General features: G+C 41.8%; 1 protein-coding gene across 2 annotated transcripts in view; it reads left to right on the forward strand.

The window, feature by feature from the left end:
- MEIG1 (meiosis/spermiogenesis associated 1) overlaps window positions 1–12,304 on the forward strand; it is a 16,573-nt gene extending 4,269 nt beyond the window's left edge. Inside the window, exons 1-3 of one of the 2 annotated variants that reach the window (XM_010859961.1) lie at window positions 3,519–3,552; window positions 7,651–7,817; window positions 11,986–12,304. In XM_010859961.1, the coding sequence (XP_010858263.1) occupies window positions 7,680–7,817; window positions 11,986–12,114 (267 nt within the window). In that variant the 5' untranslated portion in view covers window positions 3,519–3,552; window positions 7,651–7,679 and the 3' untranslated portion in view covers window positions 12,115–12,304. Of the gene's footprint in view, window positions 1–3,518; window positions 3,553–7,650; window positions 7,818–11,985 lie in introns of those variants that run through there. The other variant, XM_010859960.1, reaches the window with a different exon arrangement.
- The last annotated feature ends 13,147 nt before the right edge of the window (window positions 12,305–25,451 follow it).

A 25,451-nucleotide genomic window follows, 5' to 3' on the forward strand; every position in this document is an offset into this window, starting at 1 on the left:
TGCAAACAGTGAGAGTTTTACTTCTTCTTTTCCAATCTGGATTCCTTTTATTTCTTTTTCTTCTCTGACGGCTGTGGCCAAAACTTCCAAAACTATGTTGAATAGTAGTGGTGAGAGTGGGCACCCTTGTCTTGTTCCTGACTTTAGGGGAAATGCTTTCAATTTTTCACCACTGAGGATAATGTTTGCTGAGAGATTGTCATATATAGCTTTTATTATGTTGAGGTATGTTCCTTCTATTCCTGCTTTCTGGAGAGTTTTTATCATAAATGGATGTTGAATTTTGTCCAAGGCTTTCTCTGTATCTATTGAGATAATCATATGGTTTTTGTTTTTCAATTTGTTAATGTGGTGTGTTACATTGATTGATTTGTAGATATTGAAGAATCCTTGCATCCCTGGGATAAAGCCCACTTGGTCATGATGAATGATCTTTTTAATATATTGTTGGATTCTGTTTGCTAGAATTTTGTTAAGGATTTTTGCATCTATGTTCATCAGTGATATTGGCCTGTAGTTTTCTTTTTTTGTGGGATCTTTGTCAAGTTTTGGTATTAGGGTGATGGTGGCCTCACAGAATGAGTTTGGAAGTTTACCTTCCTCTGCAGTTTTCTGGAAGAGTTTGAGTAGGATAGGTGTTAGCTCTTCTCTAAATTTTTGGTAGAATTCATATGTGAAGCCGTCTGGTCCTGGACTTTTGTTTGCTGGAAGATTTCTGATTACAGTTTCAATTTCCATGCTTGTGATGGGTCTGTTAAGATTTTCTATTTCTTCCTGGTTCAGTTTTGAAAAGTTGTACTTTTCTAATAGTTTGTCCATTTCTTCCAAGTTGTCTATTTTATTGGCATATAGTTGCTGATAGTAGTCTCTTATGATCCTTTGTATTTCTATGTTGTCTGTTGTGATCTCCCCATTTCACTTCTAATTTTGTTGATTTGATTTTTCTCCCTTTGTTTCTTGATGAGTCTGGCTAATGGTTTGTCAATTTTATTTATCTTCTCAAAGAACCAGCTTTGTTGATTTTTGCTATGGTCTCTTTTGTTTCTTTTGCATTTATTTCTGCCCTAATTTTTAAGATTTCTTTCCTTCTACTAACCCTGGGGTTCTTCATTTCTTTCTTTTCTAGTTGCTTTAGGTGTAGAGTTAGGTTATTTATTTGACTTTTTTCTTGTTTTTTTGAGGTAAGCCTGTATTGCTATGAAACTTCCCCTTAGCACTGCTTTTGCAGTGTCCCATAGGTTTTGGGTTGTTGTGTTTTCATTTTCATTCATTTCTATGCATATTTTGATTTCTTTATCTCTTCTATGATTTGTTGGTTATTCAGCAGCATGTTGTTCAGCTTCCATATGTTGGAATTTTTAATACTTTTTCTCCTGTAATTGACATCTAATCTTACTGCATTGTGGTCAGAAAAGATGCTTGGAATGATTTCAGTTTTTTTTGAATCTACCAAGGCTAGATTTATGGCCCAGGATGTGATCTATCCTGGAGAAGGTTCCGTCTGCACTTGAGAAAAAGGTGAAATTCATTGTTTGGGGGTGAGATGTCCTATAGGTATCAATTAGGTCTAACTGGTCTATTGTATCATTTAAAGTCTGTGTTTCCTTGTTAATTTTCTGTTTAGTTGATCTATCCATAGGTGTGAGTGGGATATTAAAGTCTCCCATTATTATTGTGTTATTGTTAATTTCCCCTTTCATACTTGTTAGCATTTGTCTTACATATTGTGGTGCTCCTATGTTGGGTGCATATATATTTATAATTGTTATATATTCTTCTTGGACTGATCGATCCTTTGATCATTAGGTAGTGGCCTTCTTTGTCTCTTTTCACAGCCTTTGTTTTAAAGTCTATTTTATCGGATATGAGTATTGCTACTCCTGCTTTCTTTTGGTCTCTATTTGTGTGAAATATCTTTTTCCAGCCCACTTTCAGTCTGTATGTGTCCCTTGTTTCGAGGTGGATCTCTTGTAGACAACATATATTGGGGTCTTGTTTTGTATCCATTCAGCCAGTCTTGTCTTTTGGTTGGGGCATTCAACCCATTTACATTTAAGGTAATTATTGATAAGTATGATCCCGTTGCCACTTACTTTATTGTTTGGGGTTTGAGTTTATACACCCTTTCTGTGTTTCCTGTCTAGAGAAGATCCTTTAGCATTTGTTGGATAGCTGGTTTGGTGGTGTTGAATTCTCTCAGCTTTTGCTTGTCTGTAAAGCTTTTGATTTCTCCTTCATATTTCTATGAGATCTTTGCTGGGTACAGTAATCTGGGCTGTAGGTTATTTTCTTTCATCACTTTAAGTATGTCCAGCCATTCCCTTCTGGCCTGAAGAGTTTCTATTGAAAGATCAGCTGTTATCCTTATGTGAATCCCCTTGTGTGTTATTTTTTGTTTTTCCCTTGCTGCTTTTAATATTTGTTCTTTGTGTTTGATCTTTGTTAATTTGATTAATATATGTCTTGAGGTGTTTCACCTTGAGTTTATCCTGTTTGTGACTCTCTGGGTTTCTTGGACTTGGGTGATTATTTCCTTCCCCATTTTAGGGAAGTTTTCAACTATTATCTCCTCAAGTATTTTCTCATGGTCTTTCTTTTTGTCTTCTGGGACTTCTATGACTTGAATGTTGGAGCATTTAACATTGTCCCAGAGGTCTCTGATGTTGTCCTCATTTCTTTTAATTCTTTTTTTTCCTGTTTCCTTTATTTCTACCATTCTATCTTCTACCTCACTTATCCTATCTTATGCCTCCATTATTCTACTGTTGGTTCACTCCAGAGTGTTTTTGATCTCATTTATTGCATTATTCACTATATATTGACTCTTTTTTATTTCTTCTAGGTCCCTGTTAAACCTTTCTTGCATCTTCTGGATCCTTGTCTCCAGGCTGTTTATCTGTAACTCCATTTTGTTTTCAAGACTTTGGATCATTTTCACTATCATTATTTGGAATTCTTTATCAGGTAGATAAAGACCAATCTTTTGTTTGGTTTGGTGGGCATTTATCCTGTTCCTTTACCTGCTGGATATTTCTCTGCCTTTTCATCTTGTTTATATTGCTGTGTTTGGGGTGACCTTTCTGTATCCTGGCAGTTTGTGGTTCCTCTTTTTTTTGGAGATTCCTCACTGTGGGTGGAGTTGGACAGGTAGCTTGTCAAGGTTTCCTGGTTAGGGAAGCTTGTGACAGTGTTCTGGTGGGTGGAGCTGGATTTCTTCTCTCTGGAGTGCAATGAAGTGTCTAGTAATGAGTTATGAGATGTCAATGGGTTTGGTGTGCCTTTGGGAAGCCTGTATATTGAAGCTCAGGGCTATGTTCCTGTGTTGCAGGAGAATTTGTGTGGTATGTCTTTCTCTGGAACTTGTTGGCCCTTGGGGTGGTGCTTGGTTTCAGTGTAGGTATGGAGGTGTTTGATGAGCTCCTATTGATTAATGTTCCCTGGAGTCAGGAATTCTCTGGTGTTCTCAGAATTTGGACTTAAGCCTCCTGCCTCTGGTTTTCAGTCTTATTCTTACAGTAGCCTCAAGACTTCTCCATCTATACAGCACCGATGGTAAAACATCTAGGTTAATGATGAGAAGTTTCTCCACAGTGAGGGACACCCGGAGAGGTACACGGAGTTACATAGGGAAGAGAGGAGGGAGGAGGGAGATAGAGGTGGCCAGGAGGAGAAGAGAGGGAATCGAAAGGGGCGAGAGCAAGCTAGCCAGTAATCACTTCCCTATGTGCTCTCCACAATCTGGACCCCCTCAGAGATGTTCACAGAGTTATACAAAGAGAAGAGAAGAGAGAGGAAGGAGACAGAGGTGGCCAGGAGGATAAAAGGGGGAATCAAAAGGAGAGAGATCTAGGCAGTAATCAGTTCCCTAAGTGTTCTCCACAGCCCAAAACACACGAGATTCACAGAGTTGAGTACAGAAGAGAAGGGGGAGGGAGGAGATAGAGGCAACCTGGTGGAGAAAAAGAAGAGTCCAAAGGGGGAGAGAGCAATCCAGCCAGTAATCTTGCTCCCAAGTAAAAATGGGTACTGAAGATTGGGTTCTTAAAGGTACAAAATTGATAACAAATACCAAAAGCAAAGATTAAAAATCTAGAGTAGAAGTTAGATTCTCAAAAATACAATATTAAAGAAAAAAAACAAAGTCACAGAAATTATAAAATAAAACAATATATATATATATATATATGAAGTTTGCTTTAAAAATAGGGTCTTTTTTTTGCAAAGTAATAGTAGGTTATAAAAATGAAAATTAAAGGAGTAATAGAGGACTTAGAAAGTAAAAAAAAAAAGTTTTAATTAAAAAATGATAGTAGTAAAAATATATCCAGAAAGTAAAAAAAAAAGTTTTAATTAAAAAATGATAGTAGTAAAAATATATCCAGAACAAAAATATATCCAGGACTTAGAAAGTAAAAAAAAAAAGTTTTAATTAAAAAATGATAGTAGTAAAAATATATCCAAAACTTTCTCTGGTGGTGTTGTGGACACTGTGGGGTCAGTTCATTTTCAGATAGTTCCTTCAGTTCAGTTCAGTTTAGTTCAGTCGTTCAGTTGTGTCCGACTCTTTGCGACCCCATGAATCGCAGCACGCCAGGCCTCCCTGTCCATCACCAACTCCCGGAGCTTGCTCAAACTCATGTCCATCAAGTCGGTGATGCCATCCAACCATCTCATTCTCTGTCATCCCCTTCTCCTCCTGCCCAGCTCCCAGCATCAGAGTCTTTTCCAATGAGTCAACTCTTCGCATGAGGTGGCCAAAGTACTGGAGTTTCAGCTTTAGCATCATTCCTTCCAAAGAAATCCCAGGGCTGATCTCCTTCAGAATGGACTGGTTGGATTTCCTTGCAGTCCAAGGGACTCTCAAGTGTCTTCTCCAACACCACAGTTCAAAAGCATCAATTCTTCGGCGCTCAGCCTTCTTCACAGTCCAACTCTCACATCCATACATGACCACAGGAAAAACCATAGCCTTGACTAGATGGACCTTTGTTGGCAAAGTAATGTCTCTGCTTTTGAATATGCTCTCTAGGTTGGTCATAACTTTCCTTCCAAGGAGTGTCTTTTAATTTCATGGCTGCAGTCACCATCTGCACTGATTTTGGAGCCCCAAAAAATAAAGTCTGACACTGTTTCCCCATCTATTTCCCATGAAGTGATGGGACCAGATGCCATGATCTTCGTTTTCTGAATGTTGAGCTTTAAGCCAACTTTTTCACTCTCCACTTTCACTTTCATCAAGAGGCTTTTGAGTTCCTCTTCACTTTCTGCCATAAGGGTGGTGTCATCTGCATATCTGAGGTTATTGATAGTTCCTTGACCCAGCTTATACTTTCAAGATCTATAGGCCCTTTCCTACGTAGTCGTTGCTAACTGCAGGGTTTTAATCTATTGCACCTGTCACTTCCAAAGCGATTCCCTCTGTTCATTTTAGCTTCTTCTGTTTGCTGGCCTCTTCAGTGTCTAATTTCCGCCCTGACACAAGGGGGTGGTGGTGGTCACTTTTTTAGGCTCACTTGTTCAGTCGTGCTGCAGGGAGAGAGGAACACTGCAAACAAATACCACTGGCATGTGTGGGGAGTGCTCACAATGTCTCGGCCACACTGGGTTTGCCCCCGCTCATAGCATGTGTGCTTTCCCAGTCTATAGTGTTCAGGCTCTAGGTTGCTCTGCTGGGAACTGTCTGAGGCAGGCCCTGGGTTGCATGCACTTTCCAGGTCTAAGCTGCTCAGAAATAGGTTCTTGGGTACTCCACAAAGGCGCAGACTTGGTTGGGCCTTCATTTTGTGTCCTTCCCAGGTCCGAGCAGCTCAGGTAACCAGGTGCTTGGCGAGCGCAGTCGCCCCAATTGGGGGCTTTGACTTATTGCCTCCCCCATCCCTGCTGCTCAGTTTTCTGGGTGTACAACTGGCGCGCCTTCTCAGGTGTGCCATGTGTCTCTTCTGGGGAGCTGATCTCTGGCTGTGACCCTCCCAGTGGATGTTGACTATCCAGAATCCCAAGAAGTCTTGGTTAGCAATGAAGCCTGCTTGTAGGTTGGTAGATGATGCCTCTCTGGGGCCACAATTGCCCTCTTCTGGCTCTGGCTGCCCTCGCCTGCTTGTCTCTGGTGGGGGATGGGCTGGTCCACAGTGGGCTAGCTCTGCTCAGTCCTTTGTTCTGTGAGCAGGCCTGGCGGTGTCTTAGGTTAGGGCTTTTCAAGGGATAGCTATCCCACAGTTTGGGTTGCTATTTCTAGTTACTTCTCTCAGATTGCCCTTGGGGCACTCAGGCCCGGTCCTTACCCTAAGCAATGCAGCCCCCGCCTCCCTGTCCAGTCCACACTTGCTAGTGGCAGATGCGGGTGTCTGCGCTGCTTCTCTGCTGGTAGTTGCTGTTATGCACGTAATCTGTGGGTTTTAATTATTTATTTATTTTTCCTTCCGGTTATGTTGCCCTCTGAGGTTCCAAGGCTCGCCACAGACTCCCCGGTGAGAATGTTTACTGGTGTTTGGAAACTTCTCTCTTTTTTAAGACTCCCTTCCTGGACGGATCTCCGTTCCTACCTCTTTTGTCTCTCTTTTTATCTTTTATATTTTTTCCTACCTCCTTTCGAAGACAATGGACTGCCTTTCTGGGTGCCTAATGTCCTCTGCCAGCATTCAGAAGTTGTTTTGTGGAAATTGCTCAGCGTTCAAATGTTCTTTCGATGAATTTGTGGGGGAAAATGTGGTCTCCCCCTTCCTATTCCTCCGCCATCTTAGCTGTCTTGCTCCTAAGTTGTTTTAAAATCAGTGATCTCAGTACCAGGACAGAGAGATAGCTTTACCAACTGCATAGATAGTCCATCTTCTCACACCAGAGCACAGTGACCTGAGTTACTGGCCTGCAGTGAGTGGCATGTTTCTGAACAGTTAAGAAAAGAAAAAGGAGGAAACCATTGCTTCCCCATAAGAAGAAAAGGAAGACTGGTCTTACATTCCCTTTTTAGGGAAAAAGAGGGAGATAAAATTTTGAATATGATTAAATGAAATGATGGGAGGATACTTTGGCAATCTCCTGAGCAGTTAAAAATAAGAGAGTGAGGGGTGGCTTCCCTGGTGGCTCAGTGGTAAGAATCCACTTGTCAGTACAGGAGACACAGGTTCAATCCCTAATCTGGGAAGATTCCATGTGCCTCGGAGCAGCTAAGCTGGTGCACCACAGCTATTGAGTCACCTGGGAGCCACAATTACTAAACCTATGTGCTGCAGCTACTGAAGCCTGTACACCCTAGAGACCATGCTCTACAATAAAAGATGCCACAGCAAAGAGAAGCCTGCACTGCAACGAGAGAAAAGCCTGCTCAGCAAAGAAGACCTAGCACAGCCAAAAACATAAATAAATAAAATTAAAAACAAAAGTAAGAAAAGGATTTCAGAAATGTGTAAACTATTACTTGAAATGCCAGAATCAGTCTGCACCATTTAAGACATCACTCCAGGATTGACTTTATTTCCAAAATAGAAGATGAATCCTTCTTACTTTTTGAATTGAATGTTTAAAAAGCTAACATATTTAATGGGATTCTTAACTCTAATTTTTTAAAAATCTAGTTTTGTTCATTCTTAAAGGGGTTTCCCAAACTGTCACTACTGTGTTATGTAACAAACTTTTTTTTTTAACATCCTTCAGAAATACTTAGTAAGAAGACCTGTGTAGCCATGGCTAATTCTGACGTGAAACCAAAATCAATAAGTCGTGCCAAAAAATGGTCAGAAGAGATAGAAAATCTGTACAGATTTCAACAAGCAGGATATCGAGATGAAATTGAATATAAACAAGTGAAGCAAGTTTCTATGGTAAGATTTATGCCTCTACAAATCTGAACTCCAAATGAATTTGTTAGAGGGTGAAAAGCACTAAAAAATAAAAACAAACAGAAAACCCACCACCAATAAAGCACTAGAGAATACTGAAAGGGAATTCTACCCCAACCCCCTGATTTTATTGATAAAGAGACTAAGGTTCAGAAGAATGATTTTCAGGTAGACTGCAGCAAGAGGTCTCAGCACAGAAACATTAAGAATTTTCTAGCTTTTACTGAGCAACTGTGCTGTGCCAGACAAATCCTTTATGGTAGGCCATAAAAGCCTGAGTCTCTTTCTCTCACTATGGTGAGGGTTCTGATAAGATAAATTCTCTTATCAGATATTCAGTTTTTTTCCTTTCTGTATTTTTTTATTTCAACTGCAAATTATATGCTTAGTCACTCAGTCATATCTGACTCTTTGCAACCCCATGGACTGTAGCCTGCCGGCCTTTCTGTCCATGGTGATTCTCTAGGCAAGAATACTGGAGTAGGTTGCCATGCCCTCCTCCAGGGGATCTTCCCAATCCAGGGATCAAACTGGTTCTCTTGCATTGCAGGTGGACTCTTTATCAGTTGACCTACCAAATTCTGTCTTAAGCAACAAAATCTCCTGACTTTGGCTGTATACTCCAGGCTTTCTTGAGAGAGTGGAGACATGGTTTTGCTTTTCAAAGACTAGACAAAATCTAGATATGGCCCTAATTTATTATGTGTTTTTAAAAATTCATTTATTCTACTGAATATGGGGAGACTGAGTTTTGAGGAATATTATAGAATATGATATAGTATTCATAAATGTATATTAGGTTTTAGAGTTGATATTACCACAAAGTGTTTATTATTGTTTATTTTCAAATTGTTTTATTATTATTAACTATTTTTCGAGACTCATTCATGGGCAGGTTTTTCAGATCCCCTTATTCTTTTTCTTTCTTCATTCTACTTGTTGATCTCCACTCCACATTTCCTAAAAAACTAGACAGAAAAAAATGATGAAGGCAACACAGAGCTAAAGTGTAATAGACTCTTTTGTTTAATGGATATTAACTTAATAGAGAGTATTAGCAGTGGTGAGGTATAAAATTTAAAATACTGATCAAATGAGGATTTGACTGATGACTGTGACCTTTCCATATCCATTTTTTTTCAATTCTAGTAGCATTTTACACTTTGGTCCACATTACCAAAAGGGAGTTTTCATTACTTTATTATCTGTGGCTTTTAAATAGGCAAAACACAAGCATTAACATTTTACTGCAGGTCAGAAATAAGCTCCATATACCTTGCCTTCACACTGGGATGCCTGCCCCTGAAAGGTGAATAAGACTCAGGGACCTACAGGCACTCCCGCACCTACACCACCATTCCAGAAACTGTTGGGACTGAGCTCAGAGATAAGATCAGATTTAAGGGAACACGAAGAACACCTTTAAAGAGGAAGTCCCCGAAAAGCACCTGAGGGATTTGTGTGTGTATGTGTGTATAATGAAGGGAAGAACACCTTTATCCATTGAATGACTTGACAATTACAGAGGCGTTTTGTATTTCACTTCCGTGTATATTTTTTGGGTACCTGCCTTGTACCAGTTTCTGTGCCAGAAGCTTTAAAAAGATAAATATAAAATCAAGTGCCTGACGTCAGGAAATTTAGTGGGTAAGTGGAACGAGTACAGACTGTGAAATCAGTCTGCCCAGGCTTTACATCCTGGCTCTCCTCCTTGGCTGTGTAACCCTGAACAAGGTTAATGCTTACCTTGCCGAGCTCAAGTGTAAAAGGGCCTGCTTTGGAAAAATGTCTCAGAAATTAAATGAAATCAAGCATTGGAAATACCTGATTTTGTGGTGCTCATTCATTCATTGAGTGAATGGTGTTTGGTGAATGATAGCTCTTATTATTCTTGTATCTTGGAGTGGAAGGTTAAGAGTGACAAATAGTGAAAACCTACGTGAGTGAAAATATATGCCTCCCCCCAAAAAAATTAGAGGAAGATAAAAATTTCTTCCTTTAGAGACAATCTTCCAAAAGGGCTTTGTTCCTCAAGAGTCACTTGCAGTGGGCTGTAGAGAATGGACAGGATGATACCCAAAGGCTTCCTTTGATTGGCAGTGGTCTGAAGGGCTTGAGTGATGGTCTTTGTTCTTTTCTGAAGTACATGTCCTTATAGACACTATCAGTACTGACTGATTTCCTGCCCAAGGAGAGCTGACTTGAAGACTATATTAACCCCCCAACCCCATCCCCACCACCACTCTCTAAGGAATGAAGTTTTCCTAGGTTGAATGGGAGTGATGGGTAGAAAACCAAGAAGGAAAAATTATGAAACACCAAAGGGTTATAGAAGGGGAAAAAAGCCTAGAGGTTGATGAGACAAAACCAATATAGCTACTTGGAGGCCCCTCCTGATTTCCAGGGACAAGGTAGCTGGAAGCAGGACCTTGGTCCTTGTCTTCCTTGAAGAAAAATTCAGCAGAGAGACTGTGAAGCACATAAAGTGTTTATTGGAAGCAAAGAACCTGTAGAGGAACACCCAGGAGGGCTCAGAGTGAGCTGTACCCAATAGGGGTGGCTTAGATCGCTGATATGGTGGGCACTCGCCTGGGTTATCTCTGCCTAGCCACCTTGTTTGCGCCCACATTTAGTCTGACTCAAGGTCCTTCGTGGTAGATGTGTGTGCATCTCTCACCCAAGATGGATTCCAGCACAAAGATGTCTGGGAGGTTGGCACGACATACTGTGAGCTGGTGGCTCCTCCCTCTTTTGCCTCCTTCTGAGACTGATGACCTCCTCTGTACATGTGTCCAGCTGGGAAATTCCCTTGACCACAAGAATGAGAAAAATGGTGTCGCTTTGTCTTCTGCCCCAGTCAGGGCTCTCGTCCTGCTGGTCTTACCTCAAAGTGTCAGCGGGAGAAGTGGCCACAGCTGCTCAGCCTGGGCCCATCTGTCTCCTTCCTCACTCCACATGAAGTGCAGTGGGTAATTCTAAAGCAGTGGCAGTCTACCGCTTCACTGAATGAGGTGGTTGGGGGACCCTAGTAAATGAGAGAACCTGCTGTTGGCCTCAAGAGAAAGAGAGCGGCAATGATGTCTTGAGAACTTCTTTCTTTCTCCACTGAGGGTAATGTAAACCACGAAGTCAAGCAGGCTTGACCTAAGTGATGGAAAACATTGCTTTTCTCTGTGATGTACCTGTCAGAGAGCCTGCCAGGGTTCATCGGATAGGCTGCTACCCATTCTTGTTAACTCCTAAATAAATGAGATGACAGGAGAAAGCAAAAATACATTGATAGAAAATAAAAGATGTATATTTATTTATATTCATGGAGCTTTTGTACTCCAGTTTGGAAGTTGTGATTTATAAGTCTGGAGAATGAGTGGCTGCCAGTAGAGATGATGTTGAAGAACAAGACTTGGTTTTCAATGCCATGAACACAAAATCCAAATAATTGGGTTTTGACAGTGATGGAGTAGACATCACACCATCCAGAAGCAACATATCTAACCAGAGCAGAAATGCACTGGCCTGAGCAAGAAGGTATAATGTGAATTCACAGAGGAAGGGAAAAAAAAAGGTCCAAACTGAATCAAGCCAAACAATCAAGTAAGCAAACCAATATGGCAAATGAGAAAGACTAAGGTGGAGAAGCTAAGAAGAGGTTGCTGAAGACTCTGTTCATGACCTCAGATTTCTATGAAAATGAGCTTCAAGGTGTGCATGTTGAAATATGGACATGAAATACACATTCACCTTTAGAGACATTCAGTCTAGCTTCTTCCTGTTGCCTGGGCCTAGCCCTAATTCCCTCCTTAGGTATTATTTTCAGAAGTTAGTAAGTAATAATGCCTAAAATCATTTGTATATATAAGAATAAAGTTTAGATTATTCTGAATGTTTTATCTTGGCTGCAGAGTAGAAACTTAAATCTAGAAATTGGGATCTAGGGAGAAGCTTTGAACTAGTCGTCCTTCAGTATAAGGTTACAATGTACGACAAGTGTGTTGTGTGTGTGTTTTTTATGTGTGTGTGTCTATGTGTCTACAAGTATAAGACATCACTAAGAGCTCTGTTTGGTGTGACTTGCACTTTTAAATGTTTGATAGTGAACAATTATATGGAAGGACCATTACAATATTTGTGTTTTGGTTTGGATGTACAGGTAGATCGTTGGCCAGAGACAGGATATGTGAAGAAGCTTCAGAGAAGGGACAATACTTTCTATTACTACAACAAACAGAGGGAGTGCGATGACAAGGAAGTCCACAAAGTGAAAATTTATGCTTACTAGCCTTTCTTCTCAGTATTACTTGTCGTGATCTTTTTAAAAAATCCATTGTTTCATTTGACATCATGTAAGTGTCACTTTACAAAATACCCCCAAGTGCAGACTCCGATGGAATGTTTTGAGACACCAAAAGTTGGTCTCTGGTAATCATCTCCTTTTGTTCTAAAATATAACTGCAGTAGCATGCCACTGATGCCCGCCTCAGTCTGGTTCTTCCTGTTTTAACTGTGGTAATGTTAACAGCTGTGCAGGGGAAGAGAAAGCCCCCCCCCAGGAAACCACTCAAGTGGTTGTGTAGAGGTTAGGCCCACCCCCAGCCCCCCAGCCTTTACCACTTCACTAGACCATCACTTTGAACTGCCAGATCTGCATTTTGTGGCCTGGGAGCTTTCTCTTGCCTCTAGATTCCTTTGCTTTTCACTGAATTGCCAAGAAATGATGGTCCCTGAGGCAGACAGGTGCCAGCCACCTGCTTCCTCTAGAGGAACGTTAATCTCCTGAGGTTAATCTCCAGTCACATGCCACAGTATCTCACTGGATGACATAGGCAATTGGTTATCTCCCTTCCTCACCCCTTCTCCCACTGCCCTGCTGGTCCTCTTTGAGTCACTTCCTTGGACTTGAAACCTTGTCCTGGGTCAGCTTCTGGGTCACCCTTGAATCACCACCACAGAAAGTATGTTCCAGTGCTTCCTTTAATCACTGCAGAAATAGCCCAAGTACAAGGAAGGCTATTATCCTGGGAGACTTAAGAAGTGCCCCCAGATCAGTGAGTCCTGAGGACTTTGAATTTAAATAGATGAAAGATAGCCTTTTATTGTACATTTTTGTCACTGGGCTTCCCTAGTGGCTCAGATGGTAAAGAATCCACCTGAAATGCAGGACACCTGTGTTCAATTCTGGGGTTGGGAAGATACCCTGAAGCGGGGCATGGCAACCCACTCCAGTATTCTTGCCTGGGATCCCCTGGACAGAGGAGCCTGGTGGGCTACAGTCCATGGGGTTGGGAAAGAGTCAGACACAAATAAAGCAACAGCATGCATGCATGCACAAGACTTTTTATTTGTCCCCATTGATAAGTTCTGACCATTAAATAGATTTCACGTCATGAGCTTGATAGCTTATGGGTGAACGATGTTGGATACGTTGGATCTCTGAAGAATAAGATTTAGCTTGGGACCAGGGACCAGGCTTGATCACTCAAGAGCTTATATGTAGCAGTTTTCTTAAAGTATAAAAAGGGACAGAGAAAGCTTCTGACGTAGACATCAGAAGAGGGGCGGAGAGTGGCCCCCTTGCTAGTCTTAGCAAGGGAGCTATATACTTTTTCAGTTGGTTATTACAGTAATGAAAAGAATGTCTCAAGGTTGTAAAGGTCTTATCAGACCCACTCCCATAATATACATTTTACGATGACAGAATTAGTCAGAAGGTTCTCAAGAAGGAGAAACATGTCCTCAAGCAGGATACAATGTTATATTAACTATGACAAAGCAATGTAGAAAAAAAATGTGTCCTTATCTCCTCCTTGGGGACCCCAGACTTCTTATCAACCAACCCAGGAACTGACTCTCTCTCAAGCTCATATTTATCAATTCATTCAACTCCAGGTCCCCTTTCACAGAACTATGTTTCCTCATGAAGCTCCATTAGTTTTCCTCAAAGTTGTGCCTTTTCAGAACAGATACATGATGGAAAGGATAAACAGACTAGCAAGCCTCTTGTATGCCTTTCACATGCTGCCTGGTGTCATCTTATTTACCACTTGTTTCAAGTCATGTTTCTGTACCTCTCTGGTCAGGATCACAGTCTATCATTTTCCAGATTTGACAGACCACTAGGTGCTGAGCATAGGAGGTCTTCTGAACCTGATAATGCTTTTTAAAAAATTTACCATGGTAGAATAATTGACCCCAAAGACAGCCACATCCTTAACCCTGGAACCTGTGGGTATGGCACCTTACCTGGCTAAAGAAACCCTGCAGATGTGATTAAAAAGAGAACTTGATATAGGGACATTAACCTGGAAAACCTCAGCAGACCCCATGAAATCACCCAGGTCCTTAAAGAGGGCAGCAGGCAAGTCAGAGTCAGAGGAGATGCGATGAAAGAAGCAGAGGTCTGAGAGAGGTAAGGCAGAAGCCAAAAGCCCCCCAAAACCACATAAAGCCCCTAGAAACTAGAAAAGGCCAAAAATTGATTCTATCCTCCTAGAGTCTCCAAAAGAAACACAGCTCTGCAAACCACTTGGTTTTGCCAAATAAGACCCCTTTTAGACTTCTGGTTTCTAGTCCTGTAAGAGAATAAACTCATGTTGTTCTACACACCAGTTTATGGTGATTTATTACAGCAGCATCAGGAAACAGACACTGACACAGCACAGAAAAAGCCAGTAACATCCATAGTCTTGAACCACCCATGGCCTGCCATTTCTGATATTTTGTTTCAGGTTAAGGTTCAATCCAAGGGGGACTTCCCTGGTGGCCCAGGTGTTAAGGCTCTACCTTGCAATGTAGGGGTCGTGGGTTCAATCCCTGGTTGGAGAACTAAGATCCCACATGACTTCAAAAAGTTTGGAGTGAGGCCAGGCTTTTAAAAAAAATTCAATCCAAAGAAGTTGCTCAGGCAGTTTTTGTCTGGAATCCTCTTAGTAATTAGCTTGAAGGTTCTAACTGCTACAGGACCTCTGCAGCAAGACTCACTTCACAAACATGGCCCTAGCTACTATGACATGCAGTTTTGGTTCACAGAGTCCACATGACTGGCACTTTGTGCATATGCCTTATGGTAAGCTCAAGATGGCGCCAATCTTCCTTAACAAATGCAAAAGCCACTTTCTTCTTGGCCGCTCTTCATAAGTGCTGGTGCCAGCTTACCATCACGGTGCTAGAGAGCCGCGTTCACAATTACTCGTAGTAGGGTACCTGTTCTGTAGTGGGACTCGGCCCACACGCCTTGGTCCGTGGTGGAAACTGCCTCCCTGGCAAGACAAGCCCAGTCCTGTTCCATGATGGACAGTGGGGAATAGCTGTTCTAACACACAATTGCCAGTTTCAGCCTGAAGCCGCAAGAGGGCCAGACGGTGTGGCTGTGGTCCAGCATCTCTGGTAGGAATGAGCACTGTCAGGGGATCTTTCTCTCTTGGGAACCACAGGCCTGTTTGGTTTCTGCCATTAAATTGTACTCGATGATGCCTGTCAAGAAGCTGCTGATTGGAATATTACTCAGCCATAAAAGGGAACAAACTTGGGTCATTTAAAATACTTAGTAACCCTGTGTACGAGACAGCAAAAGAGACACTGATGTATAGATCAGTCTTGTGGACTCTGTGGGAGAGGGAGAGGGTGGGAAGATTTGGGAGAATGGCATTGAAACATGTGTAATATCATGTATGAGACGAGTCGCCAGTCCAGGTTCGATGCACGATGCTGGATGCTTGGGGCTGGTGCACTGGGACGGCCCAGAGGGAGGGTATGGGGAGGGAGGAGGGAGGAGGGTTCAGGATGGGGAGCACGGGTATACCTGTGACGGATTCATTTCGATGTTGGGCAAAACTAATACAATTTTGTAAAGTTTAAAAATAAAATAAAATTTAAAAAAAATGTGACTGAGGTGGGGAATAAAAAGTTCAAAAGCTTAAAATAAAATAAAATAAAATACTTAGTAGTAGAGTATGAATTTAAGGTTTTCAGGCTTTTTTGTGGCATTATGTTGGTTGAACACTAGGCCAACTGACTTGTTTCTCAGGACCAATATCACATGTGGCTCAGTGGTAAAGAATCCACCTGCAATGCATATGATGCAAGGAGACTTGGATTTGGTCCCTGGGTCAGGAAGATCCTCTGGAGAAGAAAATGGCAACCCACTTCAGTATACTTGCCTGGAAAATCCATGGACAGAGGAGTCTGGTGGGCTACAGTCCTAGGGTGGCAAAGAGTCAGACACAACTTAGTGGCTAAACAACAGCAGTGGGAATCTGCTATATAAAACAGGGAGCCCAGCCTGGTGTCTTGTGATGATCTGGAGGGGTGGTACTGGGGAGGGGAAGGAGGCTCAAAAGGGAGGGGTTGTATATATATATAATTATGACTCATTTGCATTGTTGTTTGGCAGAAACCAGCATACTGTAAATCAACTATCCTCCAATCAAAAAATAAAGAGAAAAACAAATACCATATATTAATATTAACACGTAAAGGTGGAATCTAGAAAAATGGTACAGATGAACCTATTTCCAGGGCAGGAACAGAGACACAGACATAGAGAATGGACACGTGGCCATGGTGGGGGAAGGGGAGGGTGGGATGAATTGATAGACTGGGATTGACATATGGACACTGCCATGCATAAATAGATAGCTAGTAAGCTGATGACAGCACAGGGAGCTCAGCCCAGTGTTGTGTGGCAACCTAGAGGGATTGGGATGGGGGGATGGTGAGAGGGAGAGTGAAAGAGGGAGGGGATGTATGTATACATATAGCTGATTCACTTTGTTGTACAGCAGAAACCAACACAACATTGTAAAGCAACTATCCTCCAATAAAAATAAAGTTTTAAAAATGAAAGAGCACACATGGATGAGTTACAGTATGAAATGTACTTCTTCCTGACCTGTGTCAAGTCAAAAATGCTGAAAACCACTGCTTGGGCCCAGTCAGCCACACTCCAATTTTAATCAGGGTCCTCCAGAGAGATCACCATCTGGGGCCCAGATTCCCAGACATGCCCCCATCAGGCCAATTAGAGCAGATGCTTGGAACTCTTAACTGCGACCTCCATGCCCTACTCTTATAGAATGGGATAGAATAGAATAGAACCAAAAGGCTGACTCTCCCTGGCATGACAGGGAAACTCCTCTGCCTAACCACGTGAGTCAGGACAATGGTCTTTTTCTGTCCTGACTTGAAGTGAAATTTCAGCTCTTCTTAGACCCTGAACCTGCTGGTTTTCAGACTGAAAGTTATACCATTCACTTTCCTGGGTTTCCAGCTTGTGGACTGTAGAGCTTGGGACTTGTCAGGGTCCACAGACACCTGAGTCAACCCCGCATAGGATATTCTTTATATTTCCTGTTGGTCTTATTTCTTCGAAGAACCCTGACTAATACAACCTTCCCACCAGGGACCCACCATCCAGTCAAGGAGATAAACTCATGATGAACCGAGTAACAGGGCCCAGCAGCACATCATTTGATGCCAAAGCATGGGTAGGAAAAAAAAAAAAGAATACTGTGGGCTGCAGAAATTAGGAGAAGCTTTTTTAGAGAGTTTGGGACATGAGCTGAATCTTGAAGGACTAAAATCTGATCAGAATAGATCTAGTCATAGGTACAGAACGCCCAAACCTGTAATAGGTACTCCCTGTACCTGCACATGTCTTGCCAAATAAACTTCAAATTGGGTTAGGTGGCTCCTTGGGGAGCAACAATAACAGCTTGTGTTTGTACCCAAAGCACTGATATGTGATAAGTACTCAGTTAATATTTGTTAAATGAATAAAGAAAGGATGGTGCCAACAGAATTACCATACTGAGAAATGCCGCTGATAAGAGATTTAGGTGGACAAAGATGATGTAAGTAAATCCAACAGGGTTCATTTCTCTACAGGAGGACATGCAATCAGGTTGTACAGCAGCGATGGGTCTACAGCTGGCAGACAACTTTCTGGGCTAAAGGTGACTCCAGCAAGCACTCAGCTACGGATGATAATACTTGAGTAGCTGAGGACCACCATGAGTATGGAGGAGGGTCATTCTCTTTCTGTCTCCAGCCTCATCTTCCTAGAGCACTTGTAAACGTGCCTTTTAGGCTATGTTGGCAACCCTGCCACCTGGACCAAGTGCCCTTCTTCCATCCCAGGGTCTGTGCACACCCTCACAACCTCAGCCCTGCCCGCAGGCTTTGCTGAACCCAGTGTTGAGGCATGGTTCCTTCCTTCTTTGTAGCTCTAGGAGTTGGGCTCACAAGCTCTCAGAGGAGCTCTGAGACTCATCAGCAGCGTGGATCACCCCGCAGTTTTATCGGGGGCACAAGAAAAATCCTAAAGACAGACAGGAAGGATCATTGAGTGACCCAAAGAGTCTTCCTATGGTTTATTTACGGACTTGTTTCCTTGTGATTATCTTAATTGAAAGGGAATCAAAAACAAGCCCGCCTTCTTTTGCTTTGGTATGAGTGGCTCTTCAGGGACTTATTAATACATCATTTGAATGTTACCTCAAAAATGTGTTCCTGCTTTCCTCTCAGAAACATTCATTTGTCCAGGTCCCACAGTTGAGGATCAGTTTATTTTAATTTATATTTTAAGCTCAAAAATGTATTTTTTAAATTGAAATATAATTGATTTACAATAATATGTCAATCTTCAATGTACAGCAAAGTGACTCAGTTATACACATACATACATTTAAAAAATTCTTTCCCACTATGGTTTACCCCAGGAAACTAGATATAGTTCCCTGTTCTATACAATAGGCTCTTGTCATTTATCTAAATGTAATAGTTTGCATCTACCAGCCTCAAACTTGCACTCCATCCCTGTCCCTTTTCCTCCCCGCCTTGGCAACCACACATCTGTTCTCTATGTCTGTAAGTCTATTTCTGTTTTATAGACAGGTTCATTTGCACCATATTTTAGATTTCATATGTAAGTGACATCACACGATATTTGTCTTTTTCTTTCTGACTACCTCACTTAGCATGGGAATCTCTAGTTGTATCCGTGTTGCTGCAAATGGCCTTATCTCATTCTTTTAATGACTGAGTAGTATTCGACTGCATATATGGACCACATATTTATCCCTTCATCTGTCAATGGATGTATAGATTGTTTCCATGTCTTGGGTATTGGGGTGCATGTATCTTTTTGAATTACAGTTTTGTCCGGATATATGCCTAGGAGTGGGGTTGCTGGATCATATGGTAGCTCGATTTTTAGTGTTTTAGTGTTTTGAGGAGCCTCCATTCTGTTCTCCATTGTGGCTGCACCAACAATGTAGGAGAGTTCTGAAAGTCAATTTAGATTCTATGATCTTCCTTGGCCCCCAGGTCCTATGGATTCCTCCCAAACAAGACATTTCTCTGAGCTCCCTAGAAGTTCTGTGTCCATGTTGCCACCCTAGGCACCTACTCTTTCTGCATCATCACAACAACTTCCATACTGATTTCCCAGCCTCCACTCTTGCCCCTTCCAGCCCATCATCCTTACCATAGCCAGAGTGAACTTTCTAAACCACAAACACTCGGAGATTCCCCATCATTCTTAAGATGAAGTATAAATGCTACTCAGAGTTCTCCGTGGACCTTCATAACCTTGTTACTGCTTACTCCCTGGGCATCTTCTCTGAAAGCTTCCAATTTCCACACCTAATTGACCTTTTTTTCAGACTGTTAAGGCATCTCATTGGCTGCCTGCTGCTCTCCACACAAGCTAGACTGATGTTTTTTTCCTAGCTGGCTTCCACTCTTCTCTCTTTGCTCCACTGGGTCACATTGCAGAGGAAGCCTCTTCTCATAGTTCCCACTCCCCTCAGTCTGGGGTAGGTGTTCTTTCCCTGACACCTAAGTAACAGACGTCTTTTATTTCAGCACTTGTCACACACTGTTGCAAAAGGTCTGCTTTTTCACTCCTCTTGCTGCTCTACAAGACATGAGCTCAAGGAGGCAGAACTGCCAGTGTTCATCCATCTTTGTGTGTCTTCGCATTGAAGTTCTAGTAAGGATGGGTAAAAGTGAAAGTTAATTGCATACTCATGTCCAACTTTTTGCAATCCCATGGGCTGTAGCCCACCAGGCACCTCTGTCCATAGAATTCTCCACGCAAGAGTACTGGAGTGGGTTGCCATTTCCTTCTCCAGGGGATCTTCTGACTCAGGGATCAAGCCCAGGTCACCCGTACTTCAGGCAGATTCTTTACCAACTAAGCCACTAGTGGACAAATGAATGAATAATATAAATACTAAACAAACTACTAAGACTACTACTAATGACTAATAACTAACAAAAGTTGTTACAACTTAAATAGAGCCCTATGATACAAAGGTAGGAATAATTTATTACCAGAATAAACTGGATCCATTGGAAAATGGAATGCAAGTGGAATCTGAAATGGAAACTTGCAATAAATTTATTTTTCTTTTTTTCATTTGAAACTGATTCATGTTTATTAAACAATATTTAGGGACTTCCCCGAAGGTCCAGTGGTTAAGAATCCATCTGCCAATGTAGAGGACATGGGTTCAATCCCTGGTCTGGGAAGATCTCACATGCTGTGGGACAACTAAGGCTGTGTGCCACAACTATTGACCTCATGCGTTCTAAAGCCTGTGAGCTGCAACACGAGAAGGTAACCACAGTGAGAAGCCATGCACCACAATAAGATAGTCGTCCCTGCTCTCTGCAACTAGAGAACACCCACACGCGGCAACAAAGCCCAGCACAGCCACAAGTAAAGAAATAATATAAAAAATAAACAACATTTAGGAAATTATTTTGAGTAGGAAAAGTTAAGTCACCTATGTTTTTGAGCTCAAATACAAGATATGTTACAAGGTTCATAATATATGGTATTTCTTTCTAATCAAAAGGACAACAGATAAAATTTGAGACTCACAAATTCTCATCATAACCCTGTATGGCACAGAGAGATGCAGTAACTGGCTCCATGTCACAGAGCTGGTTAAAGGGTAGAGTAAGAACATGAACCAGGAACCTTGGCTTCAAAGCCCTCACCATACCTTTCTATTCCTTCTAAACAATAGCTACCTAGACCTTTACAATTGAAGAAAAGGTATTTTAAGTGTGGTTACCTCGTTATATCTTTCACAGGATGATTTTTAGTGGTTTACAAAGTTCCTTTTGTTATTGCACATAATCTATAAAACAAGGATGAAAACAGTTGAATGAAAACTGCCGTGAGGGCCATATAGATACTGCTCAGCATCTTTCGGAGAAGGCAATGGCATCCCACTCCGATACTCTTGCCTGGAAAATCCCATGGACGGAGGAGCCTGGTAGGCTGCAGTCCATGGGGTCGCGAAGAATCGGACACGACTGAAGTGACTTAGCAGCAGCAGCAGCAGCGTCTTTCCTGTGTTGCCTTATTGCCCAGACATTAACAGGTAGTTTGTGGAAATCTTAGCATGATGTGCTACAAGAACACAAATATACTCTGCAAGTGAAACAATCCTAACAGAGAAATTTATGACTTGCTGTTCAAAATGCCAGATGCATTAGGCTTCTCACTATTGACATTTCTGGCAGAAGAAGGGATTTTTGAAGTAGTTCTCAGAAGGTATATAGGTCAGTATATTCTTAAATTCAGAGAAGCAGAAACTAAATCCCGCTCTGCCTCTCTATCTTGTGTGAAAAACAGATTTCTTCATTCTGATCTATCAAGGAAGGAACATACTGATTCGTTGAGCAATTTTCATGACTGTGGATTTCAGATTTAGCAACAATAACTGCTAGAACTCGGTGGTTCCTTAATTTTTAAGGTCCATAAATTCAGATTTCTAGACATGCTTAATCAAGATAATGGGTGATGGAAAAGGCCAAATCCTTTCATGAATAAAAATCTAGGTATATAGAGGCATGACAGTCTCCTTTCTTTATCAATACATATGCATAGAAAGAAAGACGTAGAGAATGAGGAAGAAAAGAAGAGAAGGTGGGGGAAGGGAGAGGTGTGGAGATAGTTAAGGAGAAAGACAGACAGACAGGGACTGGTAAGGTGGATGCTTGAAGAAAGCTACTGGAGGTGGGAGCCTGCTGGCTCTTTAACAAAGCCCATGAACAGCCCTCCTTGTTAAACGTTTTCTAACTCAAAGAAGGTTGTCTCTCCCACTAATCCTTATGTGGAACTGCTAGTGGAGGAAGAGGTGAAGACATTTTTACAGGAGCCAAAGAGGCATTCAGGAAGAGAGGGAAGTTCAGTTCAGTTCAGTCGCTCAGTCGTGTCCGACTCTTTGCGACCCCATGAATCACAGCATGCCAGGCCTCCCTGTCCATCACCAACTCCCAGAGTTCACTCAGACTCATGTCCATCGAGTCAGTGATGCCATCCAGCCATCTTATCCTCTGTCGTCCCCTTCTCCTCCTGCCCCCAATCCCTCCCAGCATCAGAGTCTTTTCCAATGAGTCAACTCTTCGCATGAGGTGGCCAAAGTACTGGGGTTTCAGCTTCAGCATCATTCCTTCAAAGAAATCCCTAGGCTGATCTCCTTCAGAATGGACTGGCTGGATCTCCTTGCAGTCCAAGGGACTCTCAAGAGTCTTCTCCAACACCACAGTTCAAAAGCAGCAATTCTTCTGTGCTCAGCTTTCTTTATAGTCCAACTCCCACATCCATACATGACTACTGGAAAAACCAAAGCCTTGACTAGACGGACCTTTGTTTGCAAAGTAATGTCTCTGCTTTTGAATATGCTGTCTAAGTTGGTCATAACTTTCCTTCCAAGGAGTAAGCGTCTTTTAATTTCATGGCTGCAGTCACCACCTGCGGTGATTTTGGAGCCCAGAAAAATAAAGTCAACCACTGTTTCCACTGTTTCCCCATCTATTTACCATGACGTGATGGGACCGGATACCATGATCTTCATTTTCTGAATGTTGAGCTTTAAGCCAACTTTTTCACTCTCCTCTTCACCTCCATCAAGAGGCTCTTTGGTTCTTTTTCACTTTCTGCCATAAGGGTGTTGTCATCTGCATAGCTGAGGTTATTGATATTTCCCCCGGCAATCTTGATTCCAGCTTGTGCTTCCTCCAGCCCAGTGTTTCTCATGATGTACTCTGCATATAAGTTAAATAAGCAGGGTGGCAATATACAGCCTTGACGTACTCCTTTTCCTATTTGGAACCAGTCTGTTGTTCCATGTCCAGTTCTAACTGTTGCTTTCTCAAGAGGCAGGTCAGGTGGTCTGGTATGCCCATCTCTTTCAGAATTTTCCACAGTTTATTGTGATCCACACAGTCAAAGGCTTTGGCATAGTCAATAAAGCAGAAATTAATCTTTTTCTGGAACTCTCTTGCTTTTTTGATAATCTAATGGATGTTGGCAATTTGATCTCTGGTTCCTCTGCCTTTTCTAAAACCAGCTTGAAAATCTGGAAGTTCACAGTTCACATATTGCTCAAGCCTGGCTTGGAGCTGTTGGCAGATTTTGGAGACTAATCCCTTACTGGTTGCATCATTTTCAAATACTTTCTTCCAATCTGTGGGTTGTTTTTCTATTCTATTTATTGTTTGAGTTGCTGTGCAAAAGGTTTTAAGTAGATCCTATTTGTTTATTTTTGCTTTTATTTCCTTTATTCTGGAAGACAGGTCAAAAAAGATGTTGCTATGCTTTATGTCAGAGTGTTTTGTCTATGTTTTCCTCCAGGATTTTTATAGTGTTCAGTCTCACATTTAGGCCTTGAATCCATTTTGAGCATATTTTTGTGTATGGAGTTAAAGAATGATCTAGTTTCATTTCTTTACATGTAGTTGTTCAGTTTTCCCATTGCAGAGACCGTCTTCCCAACATTGTGTAGACTTGGGGGGAGGTGAGTTTTACATCCTTCTGCTCCACATTTTGATCTCTCTCAAGCCTGATTCTTTTGATTTCCCCTGCTTGAGAGTTGTTCTGAAAATCCCAATTGAGCAATTTTTCTTTTAGCACTTGAGATTAGGCTCTCTTCTAGCTTTCCACTCTGCTGTTCCTTCCAGATTATAGACCATCCCCTCATCCTCTGGGATTTTAATATTTGCCCTTTGTCTTTGTTTTCCAGTTTCATCATTACATACATTTCTTTCTTTATAGTCTATTCTGCTCAGAATGTGCTGGGCATCTTTACTTTTTGGATTGGTATTATGTATCAGTTCTGGGAAAATCTAAGCCACTGTCTCTTGAATATTGTCCCTACCTCATCCCTCTCTTCTCTCCTCCAGGATTTCAATCAAATAGATGCTTCTATTGTTTTTATCTTGAGGACAGAGTCACTATTACTTTTGTCTGAGGTAACTCCAAATGTTGAGAAATGACCCAGGACGTCAGTGATATCTATCGAAGTAAGACGTCAACCGAGTAAATTGACATTTACTCAATCGACATGTCAAAAAAATGTCTATTAAGTTTTTAATTTTTATTTATTTTTGATTACAGTGGGCCTTTGTTGCTGTGCGTGGGCTACTCTCTAGTTGCGGTGGTTTCTCTTGTTGTGGAGCACAGACTCTAGCGTGTGCAGGCTTCAGCACTTGGGGCATACAGGCTTAGCTGCTCTGTGGCATGTGGGATCTTCCAGGACCAGAGACTGAACCCATGTGCCCTGTATTGGTAGGCAGAGTCTCAACCACTGGACCACCAGAGAAGACCTATTAAGTAAAAGTAAACACTCCTCCTGCCTATAACTGATCACAAGATGTGCCAAGTCAAAAATAAGATGATATCAGAAAGAAGAATAGGTTTTATTTATTTCTATTAGAAACAGCTGATGGAATTTAGCCTCATTTTACTGAAGGTCTATAGCCCTCAGTAAGAGCCTTCAATCATAAAAACTAAAAATATGCATCCAACCTCTGATTGCCAATTTTTCTTGGTAGGCAAAGCTGTCTCTTCTGGCATTTTATGTCCTTTCTTGAGGAGTCAGTGAAATCCTAATGAATCAAGCAGGTGGTGTCTTTGAGAATTTGTGATTTCTCCAGGCCATTCTTACTAAGAAAACAGCCTGAGTTACTAAGTGATTCCCTGCCTCTGGGAACTTTCTTTCTCTAAACAGGTTTTTCAGTTCCACCAGCTTCCGTGCACTGCACTATAAGAAGTCAGCACACTGAGAGATCAGCCTGTTCTCCGGGGAACACTCCTGAGGCTCACAGCTGAGTGATCCAGAGCCTTGACATGATTCAAGGAGCTTCTAGGAAGTAAAAGGATAAAGTCCACTTGGGGAGTGGTAATTATTCTCCCTTTCTTTTCTGAATATTTGCAGCTTGCAGAGTTGGAAGTTTGGTATTTTATTTTTTAGTTATTTGCTTATCTTTGGTTGTGCTGGTCTTCACTGCTGTGTGTGTGATTTTTTTAGTTGCAGTGAATGGGGGTTACTCTTTATTGCGGTGCATGGGCTTCTTGCTGCAGTGGCTTCTCTTGTTGGAGAGCACAGGATTAGGCACACAGGCTCAGTAGTTGTGGGGCATGGGCTTAGATGCTCCATGGCAGATAGAATCTTCCCAGACCAGGGGTTGAACCCATGTCCCCCGCATTGGCAATGGTTTCTTATCCATTGAGCCAGCAGGGAACTCCCAGAAGTTTGGTATTAGCAGTAAAGTTTTTCTAAGACTTCCTAATTCTTTGTTAAGTTTTAAAACTTTATA

The sequence above is a fragment of the Bison bison genome, unplaced genomic scaffold, assembly GCF_000754665.1.
Source record: "Bison bison bison isolate TAMUID 2011002044 unplaced genomic scaffold, Bison_UMD1.0 scf7180017864461, whole genome shotgun sequence".
Taxonomy (NCBI): domain Eukaryota; kingdom Metazoa; phylum Chordata; class Mammalia; order Artiodactyla; family Bovidae; genus Bison; species Bison bison.